Raw genomic sequence first — 23,145 nt, forward strand, 5'->3', positions numbered from 1 at the left:
ATCCATTCATCTCTCAATGGATACTCGGCTGCTTCTATAATTTGGCCATTTTAAATAATGCTGCTATAAACATAGGGGTGAAACAAAGGGATTCAAATCGCTTTGAATTAACATTTTGTATTTTGGGGGTAAATACTCAGTAGTGCAATTACTGAATCATATGGCAATTCTATTTTTAACTATTTGTGGAACTCCATACTGTTTTCCACAGTGGCTGAACCAGTTTGTATTCCCACTAATAGTATAGGAGGGTTCCTTTTTCTCCGCATCCCTTGCCAACACTCATTGTTTCTTGTACTGTTGATTTTAGCCATTATGACAGGTGTGAGGTGATATCTCACTGTACTTTTGTATTTCCCTCATGATAAGTGATGTTGAGCATCTTTTCATGTGTCTGTTGGGCATCTGGAGATTGTCTCCTTTGGAGACAATCTCCTGTTCATGTCTTCTACCTATTTTTGAATCAGATTACTGTAAAATTTTGGGGTGCTGAGTATATAAGCTCCTTAATTATTTTGATACTAACCCTTTATTGCATATGTAATTTGCGAATATCTTCTCCTATTCCATAGGCTGTCTTTTAGTTTTGTTGATTGTTTCCTTCACGTTGCAGAAGCTTTTTATTTTGATGAAGTCCCAATAATTTATTTTTGCTTTTGTTTCCCTTGCCTCAGGAGACATATCTAGAAAAACGTTGCTATGGTAGGGCCATCTAGTTTAGAAGTGTTATTCTGCCCATTTATTGGTATGGAAATGTAATGACTTTTGAGGTTTTGAATCTTGGAAAGAAACAATTCCTTAAACAACAAAATAGGTGACTTGTCGGCAGAGTTTTTAAGTCATCTTGGATCCCTTCCTTTAGCAGGCAACTCATCCTGCCCTTACTTGTCAGCCAAATTACTTAACCTTTTAGGACTCATCTCCTTGCTTGACAAGGTTCCTTCCCTCCTCTGCCCATAAATTATCATCCTAACAAACACTTCACCTGAAAGTTACATACAATCCTTTTATAGCTCAGTAGTTTCATTCACTCATAAAATTTCTAAAAAATATATGTTTTTCTATGTGCAATTTTGAGTTCCTCGATCTCTGTCAAAGTAGACCATTTCAGAGACTTCCTTTACCCAGTGAAGAGAAAATAGAATTTTTGCAGCTGGAAAGGCATTTAAAACTCCATTTGTGCCCAAGAAAATATGAAAGGATTTGCACTTTAATGCTTGAAAATCTCCAGATGCTTAATGATTTTTTCCACATAGAAGATGGCATCAAGCATCTCCTAAAGTTCCGAGATGAAAATGAAAAATCCAACACTTACCAAGTAATAAAATTCATAAACACTAGAATAGGGAGTCAGAAGAAAAAGGTGTGGTTCCCAAGGGCCTCACTTACTATGTGGTCTTGGGTCATTCAGACTCTCCAAGTCTCTGTGTCCACATGCTTAAGATGGAGGTAGGATAATAGTAACATGAACCTCCAAAAATTGTTGTGAGTTTTGTAAATGGTTAAAAAAACCAAATTCATTATTTTAGTTTTTATTCCATTAACAAATAATAGCTCTGCTTTAGTTTATTATGCTTTTTCACTGTAGAAATGGAGAGTTATTTATATGATGGTTTGGTTTTCTCATTTTTCCCCACACTTTTCTAGAACCTTTCTTTGTTAACCAGAATCTTGTAAGCCAGTCAGTTGGTCAGTTAGCAAATATTTATTGAAGCCCTACTACATGCCGGGCAGAGAGATTTTTTCAACCTTAATTTGGATACAGTCTAATACATACAGAATTTTTGGTCTACCTTTTTTTCCCTTTACTTTCTACTGCTATGAAAATGTTTTCCACTTTAAAAAAAATCCCTCTCGTGCCTGCCTTGGCATGACACACCCATTTACAGTTCTTTGCCCACGGCAGTGTCAGTGTGACTACACATCAGTATGGCCTCACCATTTGTTAAAATGTGGACATACTTTTATACCAGTTGGTGAACAGCCCCAGGAGTGTTGCTCTCACTCCCATAGTTTCATCCATCTCTGCCTATCCTCCTCTCCAAGACCCCTTGACCACCACCACCACCCCTGCCACCCCAGGATCAAGGAGGGCCTAGCACAGATGGCAACTAGACCTAGCTCTTGCATCCATTCTAATGAAGTATAAGGTGTTAACATCACCCTGCGTCTCGCTTGCTTGTCCCACTCCTCACATTTCCACCAACCCTCAGATCACTTGCGGCCTGACCAGAGACAGGTCTCCTACACAAGTCCTCCCCTGTGGCTCTTATTGTCATGACTCTAGGCTTCCCTTGGTGTCCTCTGCACCTGACCATCTCCAAGTCACCCCTCCATAGCCCTGCCCCCAGCATGGCTGCTCAGGTTCTTTCTGTGCATTGTCCAGCATAACCCAAACCAATTCTGTAGGGCTGAAACATCACACTGAATGCTAAGGCCATAGCACTGTTAAGGTATTGAAATGCCTCTTTCTAAATAGTCACTACTCAGAGTCCCCCATCCCATTCCCAGTACCCCAGCCACACTAGCCAGTCCTCTCGAGACCTCTCCCCTCCCCATGATCTGGTACCTAACCTCCCTAACCCTGCTCCTGACCTGTGGCCAATATCTGTTCTAATGGGAAAGTGAAAAAAAAATAATGGAAAAGTGTATTCCACTAGAATACAAATGCTTATACAAATGCTTTGTTAGTCACCTTTGCAAAGAACTGTAATATAGTGCAGAGCAAGGTATGGTTCTTCTTCATTTGTGATTCCCTGATTCATTCTTTTGTTGTTGTTGTTGATTCATTCTACCATTACTTATCAATTGCTCTATACCTGAGACACTAAGCCAGGCTCTAGGACCTCCAAACCAAATGAGGTCTCTACCCTCATGGCACTTATATTCTCATAGAGGAGACAGACAGCACATGAGAAAATAAATATACACACATGAATAAATATATATTTTGACCAAGGATTCAGAAGGAAATTAGATAAGCTTAGGGAAGTCAGAAATGGCTTCAGAAAGAAGGCTGTATTTAAAATGGACCTTAAGGATGTACAGAGTTTCCACAGGCCTAGGTGAAGACGAACAGCATAAGCACAGGCATTATGCAGGAAACATGGTGAGTGTTTAGGGACCAGAAGTCCAATTTGTCTGGACAGAGGTGTCCTGGGAGGTCAGATGACAAATGTAAGCAAGTTGACTGAGCCTCACACCTGAAGGTGGACGTATGCATCACAGAACAGGTCAAGACCCCAATTCTCAACCTCATGGGTCTCCAGCAAAACACCCACATGAACGTTCACTAATCTGAACATAGGTCCCCTATGTAAATTGGGCAATGTGTTCATTAGACAAAATACCAGCCCATGGGGCGCCTAGGTGGTTCAGTTGGTTAAATGTCTGACTCTTGGATTCAGTTCAGGTCATGATCTCGGGGTCATGGAATCAAGCCCCATGTCAGGCTCTTCTCTCTCTCTCTCTCTCTCTCCCTCTCCCTCTCCCTCTCCCTCTCCCTCTCCCCCTCCCCCCCCCTCTTTCACACACACACACAGAGACACACAAAATAAATAAATCAAATCTAAAAATTTAAAAATGCTAGCTCACGGGGTGTGTAGGGCAGCCCTTGCTCTCCCTACAAGTTGGGCACACTGAACACACTAGAACATTTTCTGCTTGCCCTATTTTGCACCAGAAAGCTGGTATATCTCCAAAGGGCACCTTTTCCCATTCCATACTAAAGGCCAAGTTAGGCTAGCAACAGCCCTGCATAGATACTCCTCTCTCTGGTCAGACTGTTCTATTCCTCTCAAATAAATTCTCTGGAACACCCTCTTTGTCTACATCATTCCATTCCCACCTCTATGGCCTTATCCATAAAGCCCACACACTTCCTTTATCAAACCTTTTTCTTTTCTTGGCCAAACAACCCCCTCCCCGCCCCCCCTCCCACACACCTCTTGCAATGATTTTTTCCTTCATCCAGACCGCTCCTGAATCCCAGCCCTTCTTTGAATCCTTCCCTGCCATACCTGGCCTGACCCCTCCCTTTGCATGGCTCCCAAAACTTCCTCTTCCTTGACCACCCCCACAAATGCTTCCCTGATTTGTCTCAATTTTGTATATTAACTCAGTGGGTATCTGTCACCTGTCAATCTTTAGCACATATGAATGCAGCAAGGGTAGCTCACCAAGATTGTAAACTGCCAGAACTAGAAACAAGGCCAGTGAACGTATCACTCACCTCAGCTGTCATTAAAAGAAACCCATGTCAGTGTTGCTATTTGTAACTATGCTTCATTCATCAAGAAAATGGGCTGGGGGCTACCTGGGGAGCTCAGTCAGTTAAGTATCTGACTCATAATCTCAGCTCGGGTCTCAATCTCAGAGACATGAATTCAGGCCCCACATTGGGCTGCATGCTGAGTATGGAGCCTACCTAAAAAAAAGAAAAATAAAAGAAAATGACCTGGCATTAACTCATTGGGTCCATTAATTAAATACATATACATTGAATATTTAATATATTCCAAGCACTAGCAATATAACAGCAAAAAAGATATAATCCCTGCCTTTGGAGTTGAGATTTTTTGTGTGTATATCTACTGTGTCGCAGACATTGTACTAGATTCTGAGGTGAGCCAGGCATGTGTGTTAAGGAAGGAAGTCCATGAGGAGGTAGAAGTGTAGAGCAGGGCAGGGCCTTCCAGCTGGGCTTTGAGCTTAAACCCTGTCCTGTGGGCAAACAGGAGTCATTAAGGATCTTTAAGCAGATCGTCCCACATTCTCTGAGGCTACCTGCCTAAACTACTGACTTGTGTTCTAAAACTGTCAAAATTCCTGCAACCCCTCCCCCTTATCCTTCCCAAGGCATATCACAATTGTTACATTTACAGTAAGGCTCTTGTGTTGCATTACATTGTATTGTATTGTATTGTACGAGTCATAATCATCTGTGTGTGTCTGACTCACCCACTAGTCTGTGAGAAGAAGAAGTCAAGGGCACACATAGGTCATCTTGCATCCTCAGCACCTAGCACATATTCTGGTGTGTTCAATAAATTATTACTGGATGGATGGATATATGGATGGATGGGTGGATAGAATGAGTTCTGGAAGTAAGCAGTGAAACAAGAAATCATAGAAAAGCTAGATGGAATTGACCAATGAAAGTCAAAAATAATAAAGGAACCATAAATGTTGGTTAATTGCAGATGCATACAAAGGCAGTCCAATTCCTCTGGGGATGTTTCTTCCTGTGGAATCTCTGCATCTCATCCACGCAGACCATTTACCCTGGAATCAAGGCCAGGGTTACTCAGCGGGCTCTGGACTATGGTGAGTCGAGTGCTTCCAAAAGCCAAATTACAGCCCCCCAGGTGGAGTTTGTGATCCAAGCTCATATTGGACAATCTCATGACTAAGGCAAGCTCTACTATGGGATGATCCAGCCCCTTTTGCAGAGTCTGCTAAGATAGCTGGGAAAGAAGTGGTGTCCGAAAAACAATCAACTTGATGATAGGCCTGTCCAAACCCAGCCACAGATGTGCCTTCTCTCCCCACCCCCCTGCCACCTGTACCCTCTCATGCACATACAATGAACACCCCTGCTCTAAGATACATCACAGGGTAGAGGGGAGGAGATATGAGAGTAAAAGTAACACCGTAGACCTTCAGAAAGGGCTTGGTTCCAAAAGGAACTTAGGGTCACCTAAAATTGTGTGCCAGATTTAATGTAGATTATGATCGTGCATTTTTCTTGAGAGAGGCTCAATACATTCATTAGATGCTAAAAGGAGCCTGAGACACTGAAAGATTAAGAAAAACCCCTTTGGAGGTATTTATAAACACAGGAAGAGAAGCATGTTGAGCAGAGCTAGGATGAGGGCAGATTGTATATGGGAAAGGAACTGAGAAATCAGTGTGTAGGCCCAGTTTTCTCCTGTAAATCTTGGCCCAAGGTTAGCTGAATGCAGGCAGATAGAGTCACTCTGATGCTTTCTTAACTAAAGCAATCAACCTGAGTACTGCGAAAATACCCAAGTGTGACCAGGAAATGCCTCACCCACTACACCAAAAAAGAAATACAGGAAGGATAGAGGGAAGAAGGAAAGGGTGGAGGAAGGAAAGACTGAGTTTTGGGCAACTCCCCCAGCACCTCATCTAGCACAGGAAATCTAAAATCGATCCATCTTGCACAATTGTAATATGAGCTGGCTATAATGAGAAATACATACCAGGAATGCATGTGTGTATCCATGTGTATACATATATTCATGTGTGTATGTGTGTGTATCTTGTTACTATATTAATAACACTTATATACACAGAAATACATATCAGAAATATCTCATAAAAGTATTAGAGTTGTGAGAATAGCTTATTTTACCCTCAAGATCAGAGCAATTAAAAGAACAGATCTAATCAGTTCATTTGGGTATGAATTTCAGTCCTGTCCCTTTCCTCAATATGTAGGGTTGGGCCGGTAGATTTTCTCATCTGGAAAATGAGGTGAGGGGAATGATAGTAATGTTGCCCCCCTGTAGTGATGTGAGGACCAAATGGGATCATCTGTAGAGATATGACATGGGTTGATGGGGAAGAACAGGCTTTAAAGTCAGAACCAGGGAGAGGAAATGTGTGGGAAATGTCAGAAAGGGAGACAGAACATAAAGACTCCTAACTCTGGGAAATGAACTAGGGGTGGTGGAAGGGGAGGAGGGCAGGGGGTGGGGGTGAATGGGTGACGGGCACTGAGGGGCGCACTTGACAGAATGAGCACTGGGTGTTATTCTGTATGTTGGCAAATTGAACACCAATAAAAAATAAATTTATTATAAAAAAAATAAAGTCAGAACCATGCCTTGATTGAGCATCTACCATGGCCAAGCTCTTTGATATGTGCCTTATAGGCTCTGGGTTGATTTAATTCCCACAACCACCCTACAAAGAAAGGATAGTCATTTTACAGAGGAGGAAACTGAGTCTCAGAAGCACTGAACTGAATTTGCCATGTCACACAGCAGTAAGGGGGTGATGCAAGATCAGAGCTCAGGTCCACCCTGCCTGATTTCAAGATCTGTGCTCTGTTCTCTGCACCCCATTCCTCCTCAAAGCCTCAATAATGATGTGCAGTAGTTGTGAGCTCTTGGGCAAGCCAGTGAACCTGTCTAATCCTCAACTGTCTCCTATGTTAAATAGGGATAATAATACCTATGTCATTAGGTTGCTCTAAGGATCAAAGGATAGAATATGTGTAGAGTGTAGACAGTCTGGCATACATGAACATACAATTATTATTAAATCATAACAGTGTTAGGATTTGAAACTAACCTGTCTGATAGTGCCTTTGGTTCCATCTTTATATCCTTTACATTCTATCCCTGAAGCCCTATATTACAACATTATTCATGGTATTATAGAGGATAAAATCTGCTCTCCATCTCCACAAAGATAGCCTAAGTAAAAATGAGCTTAAGCTACAAAATAAGGCAAAGGCAAAGCTTCCTTCTCAAAAAGATTAAAATGAAAAGATCATTCTTCATCACTATGTCAGTTACTTTTCACAAGCTCCTTATGTGAAAGAGGGCTCTTTTTCTCCATGAACTCAGAAAAATGTGTTCTGTGGTGCTACTCTGTAAAGACGAGTTTATTCCTGAATTACACAAAAGCAGGGCTTACTAACCTTTTTGGAGCCCTGGGATCCTTTGAGAATCTGATGCAAATGTGGACCCTCTCCTCTGAAAAATGAGAGACAAATGTACATGTACACACACATCCTGCTCAGTCTTTTACTAGAATTTCAGGAGAGTTAAGAGTGGCCTACAGTCCATGTGCCTCAGGCCAAAACTTGCTGAGCTTAAAGAATCTAGGGGAAAGGAGACAATGTAGAATAAGTTTCTAATAAGACAGGATTCGGGATCCCTGGGTGGCGCAGCGGTTTGGTGCCTGCCTTTGGCCCAGGGCGTGATCCTGGAGACCCGGGATCGAATCCCACGTCGGGCTCCCGGTGCATGGAGCCTGCTTCTCCCTCTGCCTGTGTCTCTGCCTCTCTCTCTCTCATTCTATGTGACTATCATAAATAAGTAAAAATTAAAAAAATTTAAAAAAAAAATAATAATAATAAGACAGGATTCTGAAGCCAGATTGCCCAGATTTGACTATCATAATGCCCTGTAGTAGTACCCTTTAGCCTTGGCCATGTAATGAGAATCTCTTGTGCTATTAGCCCTGGGGTCCTAGGGTCTTTGTTAGCCTTTCTGAGGACCTGTTTTTCCTTCTGTAAAACAGGGACAATAGCACCCACTTTGTAGGGTTGCTGCTTTCTAAATTTCTCTCAAGAGCATGCCTTACTCAGTAAACCTCACATATACATTTAATAATGTTATGCCATTGTTGTAAATAAATGTTCTCTTTGGTTCCTTCGTAGGCATTCAAGCTGGAATGGAGATGATTGAGCAAATGATTAAGGAAAAAAACATCCCAGACCTAAAAGGTTCTGAATCTCTAGAATTTCTGAAGGTTGATTATGTGAACTATAATTTTTCAAAGTAAGTAGAAGAGTATTTTTAGCAGTGAAATTAATCTTTAAAATCTTAGGGTTGTGGATGTGCCACTATCTGTTCTGGTGTAACACCAGCACCTGCAGAGCAGAAGTTAACCCACCTTTGGTAAGGGGCTTCTCAGACGAATGACCCAAGAAAGAGGGGTCATAAAACTGACAGAGAGTGTAGGATTTCGGTCAGAGCACCTGGGTCCGAGTCATATCCCTGCTGCACACTGGTTGTGTACACCTGGTGTATCTGCCCAGAGTCTCGATGTCCTTGCCTCTTTTCTAAAATGATAATTCCTTGCCCCTTGAATTCTTTTTTTTTAAGATTTTATTCATTTATTCATGAGAGACAGAGAGAGAGAAAGAGAGAGAGAGGCAGAGACACAGGCAGAGGGAGAAGCAGGCTCCATGCAGGGAGCCCAACGCGGAACTCCATCCCGGGTCTCCAGGATCATACCCTGGGCCGAAGGCGGCGCTAAACTGCTGAGCCATGCAGGCTGCCCTGCCCTTGATTTCTTTTTTTTTTTCTTGTATATTTTTTTAATTGAAGTTTGATTTGCCAACATATAGTATGACCCCAGTGCTCATCCCATCAAGTGCCCCCTCAGTGCCCGTCACCTAGTCACCCCATCCCTCTGCCCACCTCCCCTTCCACTACCCCTTATTCATTTCCCAGAGTTAGGAGTCTCTCATGTTCTGTCACCCTCACTGATATTTCCCACTCATTTTCTCTCCTTTCCCCTTTGATCCCTTTCACTGTTTTTTATACTCCCCAAATGAATGAGACCATATAATGTTTGTCCTTCTCCAATTGACTTACTTCACTCAGCATAATACCCTCCAGTTCTATCCACATTGAAGCAAATGGTGGGTATTTGTCATTTCTAATGGCTGAGTAATATTCAAATGTATATATACACCACATCTTCTTTATCCATTCATCTCTCAATGGACATGGAGCTCTTTCTACATTTTGGCTATTGTGGACATTGCTGCTATAAACATTGGGTAAAAGAGACACAGACACTCTTACAAGTAATGAACATCTGTTCTAGTCCCTGCAGAGATGTCCTTCCCCACCTGGACCCCACCCCCTGGAATCAACAGCCAGGTGAGTGGCCCCAGCAGGGACCAGGAGGCAGGCATCCCTCTGTGCAGCCTGCCTGATCCACCCATTTCCCCCAAGCTCCCACATCCACACATGAGGCTCTTTGACCTGTCTCATCTCTATTCTATTTTTTTATTGGAGTTCAATTTGCCAATATATAGCATAAAACCCAGTGCTCATCCCATCAAATGCTCCCCTCAGTGCCTGTCACCCAGTCACCCCCACCCCCTGCCCACCTCCCTTTCCACCATCCCTTGTTCATTTCTCAGAGTTAGGAGTCTCCCATGTTCTATCTCCCTCTCTGATATTTCCCACTTATTTTCTCTCCTTTCCCCTTTATTCCCTCTCACTATTTTTTTATATTCCCCAAATGAATGAGACCATATAATGTTTGTCCTTCTCTGATTGACTTATTTCACTCAGCATAATACCCTCCAGTTCCATCCATGTCAAAGCAAATGGGTATTTGCTATTTCTAATGGCTGAGTAATATTCCATTGTCTACATATACCATATCTTCTTTATCCGTTCATCTTTCAGTGGACACCGAGGCTCCTTCCAGTTTGGCTATTGTGGACATTGCTGCCCTTGATTTCTAAGAGAAAATTGTATCCATCCCATTGTTACCCCTACCCCAGAAGGCTAGATTTAGGATTCAATCACAGTCTCAAACACAAATCTACTCCATCAAGCCTTTCCTTATTTTAGTGAAGTTTAGTTGATATTTCAGAGGTCGTAGAAATGGACCACAAATAAGACTCATAAGGAAGAGTAGAGGGGAGCCCGGGTGGCTGAGTCAGTTAAGCCTCCAACTCTTGATCTTTACTCAGGTCTTGATCTCAGGGTTGTGAGTTCAAGCTCTGCATTGGGCTTCACACTGGGCATGGAGACTACTTAAAAAAAAAGGAAAAAAAAAGAAAGAGGGATCCAGAGGGATCCTATGGAAGCCCCACAATTTTATTAGAGCCCAGCCTTTTTGTATTTCTCTGCCCCACCATCCTCAGTTCTGGCTTCTGTCCTCAAGATTGACCACTGCAGCTCAGCCATAGGCATTGCAGCTTAGCCATCAAATCCATATTTCAGGTGCAAGAAGGCATAAGAGGGCTCTTGTAAGTTGGCTTAGTCTCTTCACTGAGTTGTTTCCTTTAGCCCCGCTCTAGTAATACTCTACCTATACAATAATGAACAGAACTTAGCCTTATGATCATACTTATTATTATTAGCAAGGGAGACTGGAAAATTCACTTTCTAACCAGACATCTTTGCCATCCTAATCAAATTCAGAGATGTTTGGGAATGATAAAGGGAAAGTAGATATTCAGACAGCAGCTGGCAACCTCTGTGCGGTTGCCCCAAAGGCAGTATAGGGAGAGGATGTCTTTGTCCATCTTGACCTCAATCTTAAAGGTAAAGCAGAGAGTCAAGATTTTATAAGGAATTATCTGTGATTCACAATATGTCCCAAAGCTTTATCAGTCCAGTGATAATTCCCTGCTGCTTTAACCCTTTGGAGTAATAATTTCTCTGTTATCAAGGATAACATTCTATAAAACCATGAGTTTTCTGGGGGATTGGGAGTGGGTGGGGAGAAGAATGGTGATCAAGGAAAGCTCTTATGAATGTTCTAGCTGTTAATAAAGGCAGCCATTCAACAAGTATTTTTTTTTTAATTTTTTTTCTAATTTTTTTTATTTATTTATGATAGAGAGAGAGAGAGAGAGAGAGAGGCAGAGACATAGGCAGAGGGAGAAGCAGGCTCCATGCACCAGGAGCCCGACGTGGGATTCGATCCCGGGTCTCCAGGATCGCACCCTTGGCCAAAGGCAGGCGCCAAACCGCTGCGCCACCCAGGGATCCCTCAACAAGTATTTATTGAGAACCTACTAGGTACCAAGGCTTGTTCTAGGCATAGGGGATATTGTAGTGAATGGCCCAGATATCCCCTGTCCTTAATGTCCAGTAAAAGTGATGGATATTATATATTTACAAAATGAATTATTTAATTAAAGTGATGATAAGGCCTCAGCAGAAAAATCGAAGGTTAATCATATATTATGAAATGTAGGTGAATATGAGGAAACATAGGGATTGTCATGCATTGCTAGTGGGAATAAATAAACTGGTACAGTACTTTTAAACCTGTGCTGCCCACATAGGAGCCACCAGTCATATGTGTCTACTGAGCACTGGAAATGGGACTAGTGCAAATAAGGCACTGAATTTTTACTTATTTAATTTTAATTAATTTTAATTTTAAAATGGGTACTCAATTCAGTTTTTGAAAAGCTTTTAACTATGTGTGGAACAATTTAAGTATGGAAGTGTACTTTTTCAGTTGAAAATTTTATCCCATCTAAATATAGGACAAGTATTTCTGATGAAATTCAGTGTCCAGATTGAGTCATATTTTGAGTATTAAAAAAGACCATATTGTGAACACAAGACTTATTTTGAAAAAAGGGAAATAAAATATTTTTATTTTCATCAATAATTTTATATTATATGTTGAAATGATGCTATTATAGATATATTGGGTTAAGTAAAAAATATTAAGAAAATCACTCTCACCTGTTTCTTTTCCTCTTTTTTTTTAAAGATTTATTTATTTATGAGAGAGAGAGAGAGAGGCAGAGACACAGGCAGAGGGAGAGGGAGAAGCAGGCTCCATGCAGGGAGCCCAACATGGACTCGATCCCAGGACTTCAGGATCGTGCCCTGGGCCAAAGGCAGGCGCCAAACCGCTGAGCCACCCAGGGATCCCCCCTTTTCCTCTTTTAAATGTGGTTACTAGAAATGTTTTGACTATGTATGTGGATCATATTCTGTTTCTGTTGGACACTGCTCTTTTAGAAGGTAAAAGGACTTTTTTTTAAAATGCCTGCGCTTTTACCTACCAATCCCACTTCCCAGTATCCTTACTAGAAAGACATACACATAAACAGCATGTATGAGGATATTCAGTGTGGCATTGTTTATAATACAGAAATAACTGGAAACAACCTAGATGCCTAGCAACAAAGAAATGATTTTCATTAATGATACATCCATAGCTTAAATACAAAGAATGCATTAGACCTATATGAATCAACCTTATATATGAAATATTTTCATATTTCTAAGATTTCTAAGATCTGTCAAGTGAACCTCCACCATCTTCTTCCCACAGTGGGACTCAGGGTGTGTGACAAAGAACAGGTAGGAAAGAAGGAAAATAGAAGAAACACTAAATAAGCATTTGTTATCAGCTATAACATTTATGTTTTATATTTTTCCTAATCTTAGTTCATAACAATGCCTTTCTCCTGTGCCACAGTTATACATCAGTGATCTCATTTTGTCTTCTCAACCTACCCATGAATAACCCTTCCTTTTAGTGATTGACTGTAAGAAATTAAGTGTCTTACCCAAGGTTGCACAGCTAACACAAAACTCAGTTCTAAGCCAAGTGCCCCTTGCACAATACATGAAGTGGTGTAGCCTACTGGTTAAGAACACAGTCTGAAGACAGATTGAGGAGGGTTCCAGGTCTGGTTCTACCGCTTATATAAGACTTCAACCATGTTCCTTATCTTCTCATCTCTGAATTGCAGATTGCAAAACCAGCAACAACCTCATGAGATTATTGTGAGGATTACAATGAGCTAATGGATATAAAGTGCTTACCACAGTGCCTGGTAGGGAGTAATCACTCAATACATGAGCCTCCTACCTGTATAGATTGCATACAGCCCATTGCCTCCTACCTGTTGACAGTTCAGAGAATCCTAGGTAAAGTTAATACTCTAAGTTTCTAACCTAGGGAAGATACTGTCCACATAGAGGGCCTCTGGGAACAGGAGGAAGGCACTCTTGTGATTATCCCAATGATGGGGGGAGGGGCGCTGCTGGCATTTTGTTGGCACATATGCCAGGTACCCTGCAATGTATATTAACAGTCCTCTACACAAAATAGTTGTCCCAAAATACTAATGTCCTCCCTATATACCTTGAAAAATACTGGAATAGCTGAAGGGAAAAATTATGATGGCAGTGTTGTATTTCATACTGTCTTTAATGAAACTAAAGAAATTGATTATTTTCTAATTGGTTTCTATATTTCTCATTTCCCCCTCAATTAGACACCAGGGAGGGGCTTCTTGGCAAGGGTTAAAGGGGAATTAGAAGGCAGTGCCCAGAGCTGCTTAGGTGGGTCAGTCAGTTAAGAGTTTGACTCTTGATCTCAGCTCAGGTCTTTTTTTTTTTTAATTTTTATTTATTTATGATAGTCACAGAGAGAGAGAGAGAGGCAGAGACACAGGCAGAGGGAGAAGCAGGCTCCATGCACCGGGAGCCCGACGTGGGATTCGATCCGGGGTCTCCAGGATCGCGCCCTGGGCCAAAGGCAGGCGCCAAACCGCTGCGCCACCCAGGGATCCCTCAGCTCAGGTCTTGATCTCTGGGTCATGAGGTGGTTGTTTGTTTGTTTGTTTGTTTTTAAAGGCAGTGCCCAGAGGCAGCACCTCAGACCTGAGGTTCACAATTGCTTCCAGGAGTTCCATAAACATCCTTTCTGATGTTGCCATATTTAGAGATGTGCTAGAAGACCTCTCTAGAAGACATGTGCTAACCCCCTTGTTTGTTTTTTACAGCATAAAAATCAATGCCTTTTCATTTCCAAATACTTCATTAGCCTTTGTGCCTGGAGTGGGAATCAAGGCACTGACCAACCATGGCACAGCCAACATCAGTACCAACTGGGATGTCAAATCTCCACTCTTGTGAGTGTTCCCTTCAAGGCTGTCTGTGGCTCTTCTGGGGAGAAATGGAACCAAAATTGAAAGTACATAAATTCACAGACATTTTTGATATTAGGCTTCTTTCCCTCAGCCATTAACAGTCTTTCTTAAGAACACTTTCTTCCAGGAGAGATTTAAGTCAGAATATCTATGCTGGGGGCTGGGTAGAGGAGGAGGAGGGAGGGCTGAAAAGTATCCTTCCCTTAAAGGCAGAGCAAAATGTCACTTAAGATTTCCCAAGGGCTAAAAGGCCCTGACAGTTGGAGGATCAGACATGTGCTCAACATTTTAGACCTTCAGTGAGTCACTGTATGATCTTGAGCCATTCCACTCACTTCCCCATCTACAGGGGCAACTGATGGAGAAAGGGGGCCTTCTTACCTCACAAGGAGATTCGAGGATAATAGCTTGTGCCCAATTCTCTCCCTAGCAAAAGGCCTTTGCACCCTCTTAGAAAAAAAGAGGGATCAAATTCAAGTTACACTTACAGACCATCTGCTGTGTGCAACTCACTGTCCTAGGTATAATATTTAGGTCTGCCTTGGTTGGTGCCCCAGAACAGCGCATCCAGTCATCCACTTAGTCATTCAACAACCACTTATTGAGTGCCAGACAAGTACCATTTATCTCCATCTCAAGAACTCCAGTCTTGTGCATCATAGAGAAATTATATTTTCCCATAAGTAACATAGATTCAGGTATTCATTCATTTTTTTGCTGACTCATCAGCATATATTAATGCCTCTTCTGTGTGCTCATCCTGGGGAGGGGAGGTAGAGATGAATAAGCCACACTCCACTTCCTCAAAGAGTTCACAGACTGTATCTAAGTGTCCCACTCCATCTGTGCCCGTCATAAATAAGGCTACCCCATGTCCTCTATCCACACAAGCATTGTATATGAATGGTGCTTAATATATATTTGGCCTCTATGGGGGACAGAGCACTCAGGATTAGAAAGCTAAGCTAAAGCTGTTACCATTCACATACTCATTGCCTCATTTGTCTAGTAAACATTCAGTACCTATTCTGCTCCTACCTGTTGTTGATGCCAGGAATCCAGAGATGAGAACGTTCCTGCCCTCCAGGAGCTTAGAGGCTGTGGGAAGTCAGAGAAACAAACAGTCCATCTCCCCCCTACCCAGGCCTGGGTAACCTTGTACTTTTTCTCTCAATAGTCAAGACACAGGAGAAGCTGATTTGTTTCTGTCTGGGGTCTACTTCACTGGTATCATTGTCCTCTCCCAAAATGACTTTGGTCACCCAATCCTGAAGCTCCAAGACTGTTATGCCCAAGTGAGCCATGCCCACGTGTCATTTTCTGGAGAACTCAGGTGAGTGATAGCTCCACAATGGGCAATTACTAGTGGGGCTGGATTCTCCGGCAGGGTCAGAGCAGGTTCACAACCAGCAGATACAGTCCCTGAATAAGCCCACGTTTTGTCTCTTTTCCCCAGTGTCCTGTACAACTCCTTTGCTGAGCCCATGGAAAAACCCATTTTAAAGAACTTAAATGAAATGGTAAGTCTTTAAAGGTTATGCAACCACAGTAAAATGCTCAGCAGCAGTACTGCCATGCTTTACCTTAGTCAGGAAACCTTTATGGAGCCCCTGCTGTATGCTAGCCATCATCCAAGGCACTTTCATGTACATTATTCTTTGCAACCTACCAAGTTTTGCAAGTTGCCTACCATGTGCCAAACATTGTGCTAAGTGCTGAGGATACAGAGATGAATGAAACAGCATTCTCTCCCTCAAGTGCTCAGCACAGGCTGGGAAAACAACCAACAGGAGTTTATTTATTGCATACCTACTGCATGCCCAGCACCAGGCTACAGGCTGTTAGGGATATAAAAAAAGGAATAAAATTACCTTCTTTTTAGAAAAACCCAATTCAGTCTTGTGGAACAATAACTTAATGAGTATTTGAATTTAATACATAATTACATGATCATTGGACTGAACCAAAGGGGTTCAGAGAGATGGAAAGATTAAATCAAAGGGCCTGAAAGTATCCTAGAGGATATTATTTAGAGGATGCAGGACTTGAACTGGGCCTTGAAGTATAAGTATGATTTTGATAGGTAAGGAAAGGGGGAGAAGAAAGGATATTTCCAGAAACAGTCTGAGTTAAGATAGCTTCCAAAGTTACAAGTGTCTTGGGATCCCTGGATGGCTCAGCAGTGTAGCTCCTGCCTTTGGCCCAGGGCATGATCCTGTAGTCCCGGGATTGAGTCCCGCATCAGGGTCCCTGCATGGAGCCTGCTTCTCCCTCTGCCTGTGTCTCTGCCTCTCTCTCTTTCTGTGTCTCTCATGAGAGAATAAATAAATAAAATATTTAAAAAACAAACAAAGTTACAACAAGTGTCTCGATTTCAGAAATCAGTGTTTGACGAAGGGCAAGATGGAATTGGCTGTGTGTGCCTCTTTCCAGTCTAGGCCAGACCATTGCTGCACCCTTTACTCACAGCTGAGGGGAGACAAGGAGAAGGATGAGGACAGGAAATGAAAGGGCAAGAACAGTATCTACAACCCTCCATTCCCCTTATGCTTGATAGGCAGTCAGTGCTTGATAAACATCACCAAGAAAATCAGCACTCAAACACATTCAGCAGCTTGTCCAAGGAGGTTACCTCGCTGCTCAGGGGACTCCAAAGTTACACGGGCTTTCTCCCTTCTCACCTGGTGGGTGATGAGCACCAGTGCACATGCCTGTTGGAGAATGACAGGGAAAGCCTGTCGGCTCAAGGACCCCATACTCACCATCCCTCCTCTGTTGGAGACCAGGTGTGGTTCTTTGGCCTCTAACAGGAAGCCAGTAGCTAAGTTTACCTGAAGTTTGCCTAAGACTTAGAGATCATGGATGCTTTGTTTCTAGTATTCCCTTTGTGCCACAGGAAAACAGAAAAGAATGCTTAGACCACGACTATCTAGGTTCCAAGTCCCAGTTCTGCAACTCACTAAAGCTCTCTAAGTTTCAGGTTTCCCGTTTATGACAGGGGACAAGGGTGCTCACCTGTCAGCATTATCATGAGGCCAAAATGGGGTTAAAACACAACAGTTGACATTTATGGAATGCTTGCTATGTGCTAAGCAATAGTACATGGATTACTTCTTTTTTAAAAATATTTTATTTATTTATTCATGAAAGACACACATAGAGAGAGGCAGAGACCTAGGCAGAGGGAGAAGCAGGCTCCATGCAGGGAACCTGATGCGGGACTCAATCCTGGGACTCCAGGATCATGCCTTGGGCTGAAGGCAGGCACTAAACCACTGAGCCACCCAGGCAGCCCCGATTACTTCTATTTCTCCTCACAACAACATGATGAAATAGGTACAGTTATTATCCTCATGTTACAGATGAGGAAACTGAGGACAGAGTACAAATAACTTACCAAGGGAGTCAACCCCAGGCTCCCAAGCGTCTGCTAGTAACTGTCATACTGAGTGCTTCGCACATGCCTGGCACACAGAAGCCCACCCATGTCAGTACTCTTCCTCCTTCCTAAAGACAAGCTTGAGCCCAATTCAAGATTGATTTTCTAACTCCAAAAGGGGTTCTGATCCAAATATATGTCTGACTACTGGGCTCTCAAGCCAGCCAAGTGGGAAAGTGAAGCCCCCAGCTTTTACCTCTCTGAGCAGAGAATGGAACCACTGACAGAGGAGGCAGGAGGCTGTGGCATCCCCGCAGCCAGGAAAGGCATAGCCAAAGGTCCTCAGATGTGACCGCACCAAATGCACTGGGCACATGTCCTGTCATGCCACAGGAAGAAAAGCCGAGGGCCCATTCTTTTATTGGACTAACTGGGTGTAGTCCTGGTTGCTCTGAAGTTTAGCCAGCATTCAATGGCATGCCACCCATACATACATAACGTGTGGCCCAGAGGCATCAACTAATTTCAGGGAAAGTCCTTATGACCAAAGGGAGAATGGCTTCTAACCAGAAGGCCTTTGTTTGCAAGGTCTAGGCCCATAAATAGAGGTTTCAAGTGCAATATGATAACCTACAGTTCTTTTATTCCTTTTATGGCCAGCTCTGTCCCATTATCACGAGTGAGGTGGAAGCCCTGAATGCCAATCTCAGCATGCTAGAGGGTGAGTCCCAGAACTGCCTCTTCAGGATGGTTCTCTTACTACCTTCTACCTGCTTTAGTCTCTGCAAACTAGAGCCATGGGAAATGCCAGCTCTGACACTAAATTCATCCTCTTTAGAATGAGTCGTGCTAATCTCAACCAAGTTATCCCCTTCCCACCCCGTTCTAACTCCTTTAGTGATTCCTTGTTGCCTCAGGATCAAGTCCAAATGCTTTAACATAAAGGACTACATGACCTGCCCATCATGCTCTGGCTCAACTTACCTCTCTCAGCCTCATCTTATACCTTTTTCTGCTCCCACAAACTGCTTCTACTGCCCCCATGCCCCTTACTTGGCTCATGCTGCCCTCCTTCCTAGAAGAGCTTCCCCTCCCCTTTACCAATTCATTTGTTCATTTATGAGATATTTATTGAACACCTACTTCTTTGCCAGTACTGCACTAAGCCCTGAGGGGTCCAGTCCCTTCCACTTCCTACCCCTGAGCCATCCTTAGTCCTGTCCACTCCTCATTATCTTTTAAGGCTCAGCTCAGACATAGTGTTATCTGAGAAGTCAAACCCGATAGCCTGCACCCCAAAGTTTTGCCTCCTGTGTGCTCACATGATACTTTGGGCATATCTCTCTCTTTGCTCTCCATCCATTCATTCATTTACCAATAGTGTGCTGAGAACCGGTAAGAGCCTGGGTGCTGTTCTTGGTACTGGGAATGCAACAGTAAGCCCAGAAGATAGAAATCCCTGCCCTCCTGGGACTAGTCAGAGGAGACAGACAGCAAGCAAGATAGTAAGTTAAATCTATGATACTGATGGGCTAAGTGATAAGAAGAAGGATAAAGTAGAAAAGGAGCTTGGAGGTGTTTCTGTTAAAATCGGATGGCCAGGAAAGACATCACTGAGCAGGTGGACATTACAGTAAGAATTTGAATGGAGTAGAGAGTGAACCACTCCTAATCTGGACGAAGAACACTTCAGATACAGGAATGGGCAAGCTCAAGGGCCCATGTAGGAACATGCCAAGTGTGTTGGAAAAACTGTGAGGAGGCCATACTGGGAACAATATGAGGGGGAAGGGCAGCCAGAGATGAGGTCAGAGCGGGAGAAAGCACTGCTCAGGTCTTCAGGACTCTGCAGCTCCATACAAAGACTGGCTCTTAGTCTGAGATGAGAAGTCTTCAGAGAGTTCTGAACAGGGCTTGCATGATCTGACTTATATTGTAAGGAGATCACCCTGGCTTCCATCTATTCACAATAAACAGGAATGGCACAAGGGTGGAAGCAGGGAGACCACGTAAGAGGCTACTGCATTGACCTGCATGAACAGTGATGGCAGTTGACCTGGATGGAGTGATGAAGATGGCAGAATATGCTCAGGTTCTGGTTGTACCTTGAAGGTAGAGACAGTAGTATTTGCCGACACTGCACATGGGTCATGAGGGAAGTCAAGGATGACTCCATATTTTCATTTGTGTGACTAAAAAAATGGGGAGAAGGGAAATCACCAGTTACCAAGATGGAGAAGATTATAAGCATAAGTCTGTAGAAGGACCATCAGGAGCTCAGTTTTAGACCTACTCTTACTATCCTGTATTATAATAATGTCTGACTCTTCCCCCAGGCTAGGAGTCCCACAAGTACAGGGACTTTGACCATGTCCCCAGCACCAGGCAAAGTGCCTAACCCACACTAGGTGAATGAATATTGGGTCAATGAAGGGTTGCACAGTGGCTGGAGAAGTAGATTGGACTGGGTGCAGATGGATGAAAAAAGGATGGATTGGGGAGGTAGGGAAAGAGGAATATGTAGTAAGGAAAGAACTTGTTGAAGACTCCCATGGGCAAGTTTCTCTACCTCACTCCCTCATCTGCAATCGTGCTTCCTACAAACTCCACCTACTCTCCTCTGGTTATTTTAAATAACAGAGAATTAAAATTATATTGCTCCGGATAGATAATAATCAGATGCTATACTATGTCTTTAATAAATATTTGTTTTTATTTGTTTTTTAGTTTTAACCAAGATTGACAACTATACTCTGCTGGATTATTCCCTCATCAGTTCTCCAGAAATTACTGAGAATTATATCGAGCTGAATTTGAAGGTAACTATATCATCACCAGAATCCGCATCCTGTAAAGAAGATGTGGTTTATGTATACAATGGAATATTACTCAGCCATTAGAAACGACAAATACCCACCATTTGCTTCAACATGGATGGAACTGGAGGGTATTATGCTGAGTGAAATAAGTCAATTGGAGAAGGACAAACATTATATGGTCTCATTCATTTGGGGAATATAAAAAATAGTGAAAAGGAATAAAGGGGAAAGGAGAAAAAATGAGTGGGAAATATCAGAAAGGGAGACAGAACATGAAAGACTCCTAACTCTGGGAAACGAACTAGGGGTGGTGGAGGGGGAGGTGGGCGGGGCATGGGGGTGACTGGGTGACAGGCACTGAGGTGGGCACTTGACAGAATGAGCACTGGGTGTTATTCTATATGTTGGCAAATTGAACACCAATAAAAAATAAATTTATAAAAAAAATTCACATCCTGGCTATCAACAGCCAGTATTCGAAGAACAAATATTATATGCAGAAGGAACTATCACTACATACCTTTCAAATAATTTAATGTCCTTTCAAGCAATTCCCTCATGCATATGCTCTTTCAAAGACCCTTCAACATTTTATTGATTGGTAAATGATGGTTTAGATTTGCCCAACATATGACTGCTTTCTCCAAGCAAAGTATCATGGTGACTCTGTCTCTGGGGATAGGTCTGTGGCTAAGAGGCAGCAGGTAGAGTGGCTCTGCGTGTATTAGAACTTAACATTCATTTGGGGAATATGAATAATAGTGAAAGGGAATATAAGGGAAGGGAGAAGAAATGTGTGGGAAATATCAGAAAGGGAGACAGAACATAAAGACTTCTAACTCTGGGAAATGAACTAGGGGTGGTGGAGGGGGAGGGGGGCGGGGGGTGGGGGTGAATGGGTGACGGGCACTGAGGGGGACACTTGACGGGATGAGCACTGGGTGTTATTCTGTATGTTGGTAAATTGAACACCAATAAAAATTAATTTATTAAAAAAAAAAGAACACATCAGTAGATTATACATATCAATACCCCTGTTCCTGTCAGGTTAGCCAATTTAACAGAGGGCTCTTGATCTCGTTCAGAGCAATTCACATGCGAAGATGGTGTTTGCTGATTCTGGAAGAGAGATTAATTTTTATGCTTAGTTTTGCCCCAAAGTTAATATCAGTGTTTTTTTTTAAGTGCATATTGACTTATACTTCAATCACTTAGAGTCACAGAACTCAGCTAAATGTTACTCGAGACACCATTTTAGAATAACACCCTATAGCCACTGAAGGCAGCATCCGGAATGCCACAGAAATGCTTTAGCCCATTGAGAGTCCTGGGTCCTTCTGAGTCTCTGATACCCCAGATGCTCAGCAGTCATAGAGTTTGAAGGTCAAGGGTTTAGCATCTTTACATAGCACCTCAAGAACTAGGTAGATCTGTGCATCCAGTTAAAATGCACCTGCTTTCTGAGAGAAGGTTACACCCCAACATGGACAGACATGTCCATATATACTCAAGAAGTCCTCAGAGCTGTGAAACCACAGTCATTGGTCAAGGAGTCAAAAGGCCCTGTGGTCTTTTAATCCCTACTGAGTTTCTGGTATTTTCCTGATTCTGACATAAGCAGATCCACCTTCATTAGTGCTCTATACCCAAGTCTTGAACTGATACACTGATCTTTCTCTCTGTTTTCCCACAGGGTGTATTCTACCCACTGGACAACCTCACTGACCCCCCCTTCTTGCCAGTTCCTTTTGCGCTGCCAGAACGCAGTGACTCTATGCTCTATGTTGGAATCTCCGAGTTTTTCTTTAAATCTGCATCCTTTGCTTACTTTATAGCTGGGGCCTTCAACATCACTCTCTCCATGAAAGAGGTGAGGAGAGTTAATGGATGAAACAATCAATACTAGCATTTAGTCTTATTATAAGTAGCCCATTATGGGAATTTTATGTGATAGTTTCTATTTCCTGGCCTTTTTAAGTCTAAAAACTTAGACTATCAACCCTAGCAGGCCATGACTGAAGTAATTGTGAACTGAATACTGTTATTAGTTGTGGAGTTGTTGGGTCTCCAGATCTGCTAATTTCAGGTCACTGTTCTAGACTGATGTTAAATCATGCCAAGACTCCCCTCCACCATTTATGGCCTGTAACTTTGGGCATCTTCAATTTATTTAATTTCTCTGGGCCAGAGCATCATCATTTTAAAAATGGGAATAATAATTCCATACTCACAAGGTTGATATGGACTTTAGAGAGGTTTAAATATATGTAAAGCATACAGAGCAATGCCTAGCACAGCATAAGTGTTCTTTAAGTGTTGCTTATTATTGTTGTTAGTATTATTATTATGCCTTGTGTTATGCCAATACAAACTTTTCCTATTGGTAATTTCAACTGACTTATCTACAATGACTGGTAATAGGACACATACTCATGAATTCTCTTTGCCATGCAAAGATGAGATGAGAACACTCTCTCCAGGCAGTCAACCAATGACTTTTATTAAGTATCCCTTACTAACCTTCT

The 23,145-nt window shown here is 42.5% G+C and overlaps 1 protein-coding gene across 2 annotated transcripts in view; it reads left to right on the forward strand.

Annotated features, from left to right (window-relative positions):
* The window catches only part of BPIFC (BPI fold containing family C), a 60,054-nt gene that overhangs the window by 17,900 nt on the left and 19,009 nt on the right, over window positions 1-23,145 (forward strand). For both annotated transcript variants that reach the window (XM_055329234.1, XM_055329233.1), the window contains 8 exons: window positions 5,202-5,325; window positions 8,417-8,537; window positions 14,276-14,404; window positions 15,600-15,755; window positions 15,879-15,942; window positions 18,462-18,522; window positions 20,529-20,620; window positions 22,314-22,490. In XM_055329234.1, the coding sequence (XP_055185209.1) occupies window positions 5,202-5,325; window positions 8,417-8,537; window positions 14,276-14,404; window positions 15,600-15,755; window positions 15,879-15,942; window positions 18,462-18,522; window positions 20,529-20,620; window positions 22,314-22,490 (924 nt within the window). The remainder of the gene's footprint in view (window positions 1-5,201; window positions 5,326-8,416; window positions 8,538-14,275; window positions 14,405-15,599; window positions 15,756-15,878; window positions 15,943-18,461; window positions 18,523-20,528; window positions 20,621-22,313; window positions 22,491-23,145) is intronic.

The sequence above is a fragment of the Nyctereutes procyonoides genome, unplaced genomic scaffold (genome assembly GCF_905146905.1).
Source record: "Nyctereutes procyonoides isolate TBG_1078 unplaced genomic scaffold, NYPRO_anot_genome, whole genome shotgun sequence".
NCBI classification, from domain to species: Eukaryota; Metazoa; Chordata; class Mammalia; order Carnivora; family Canidae; genus Nyctereutes; species Nyctereutes procyonoides.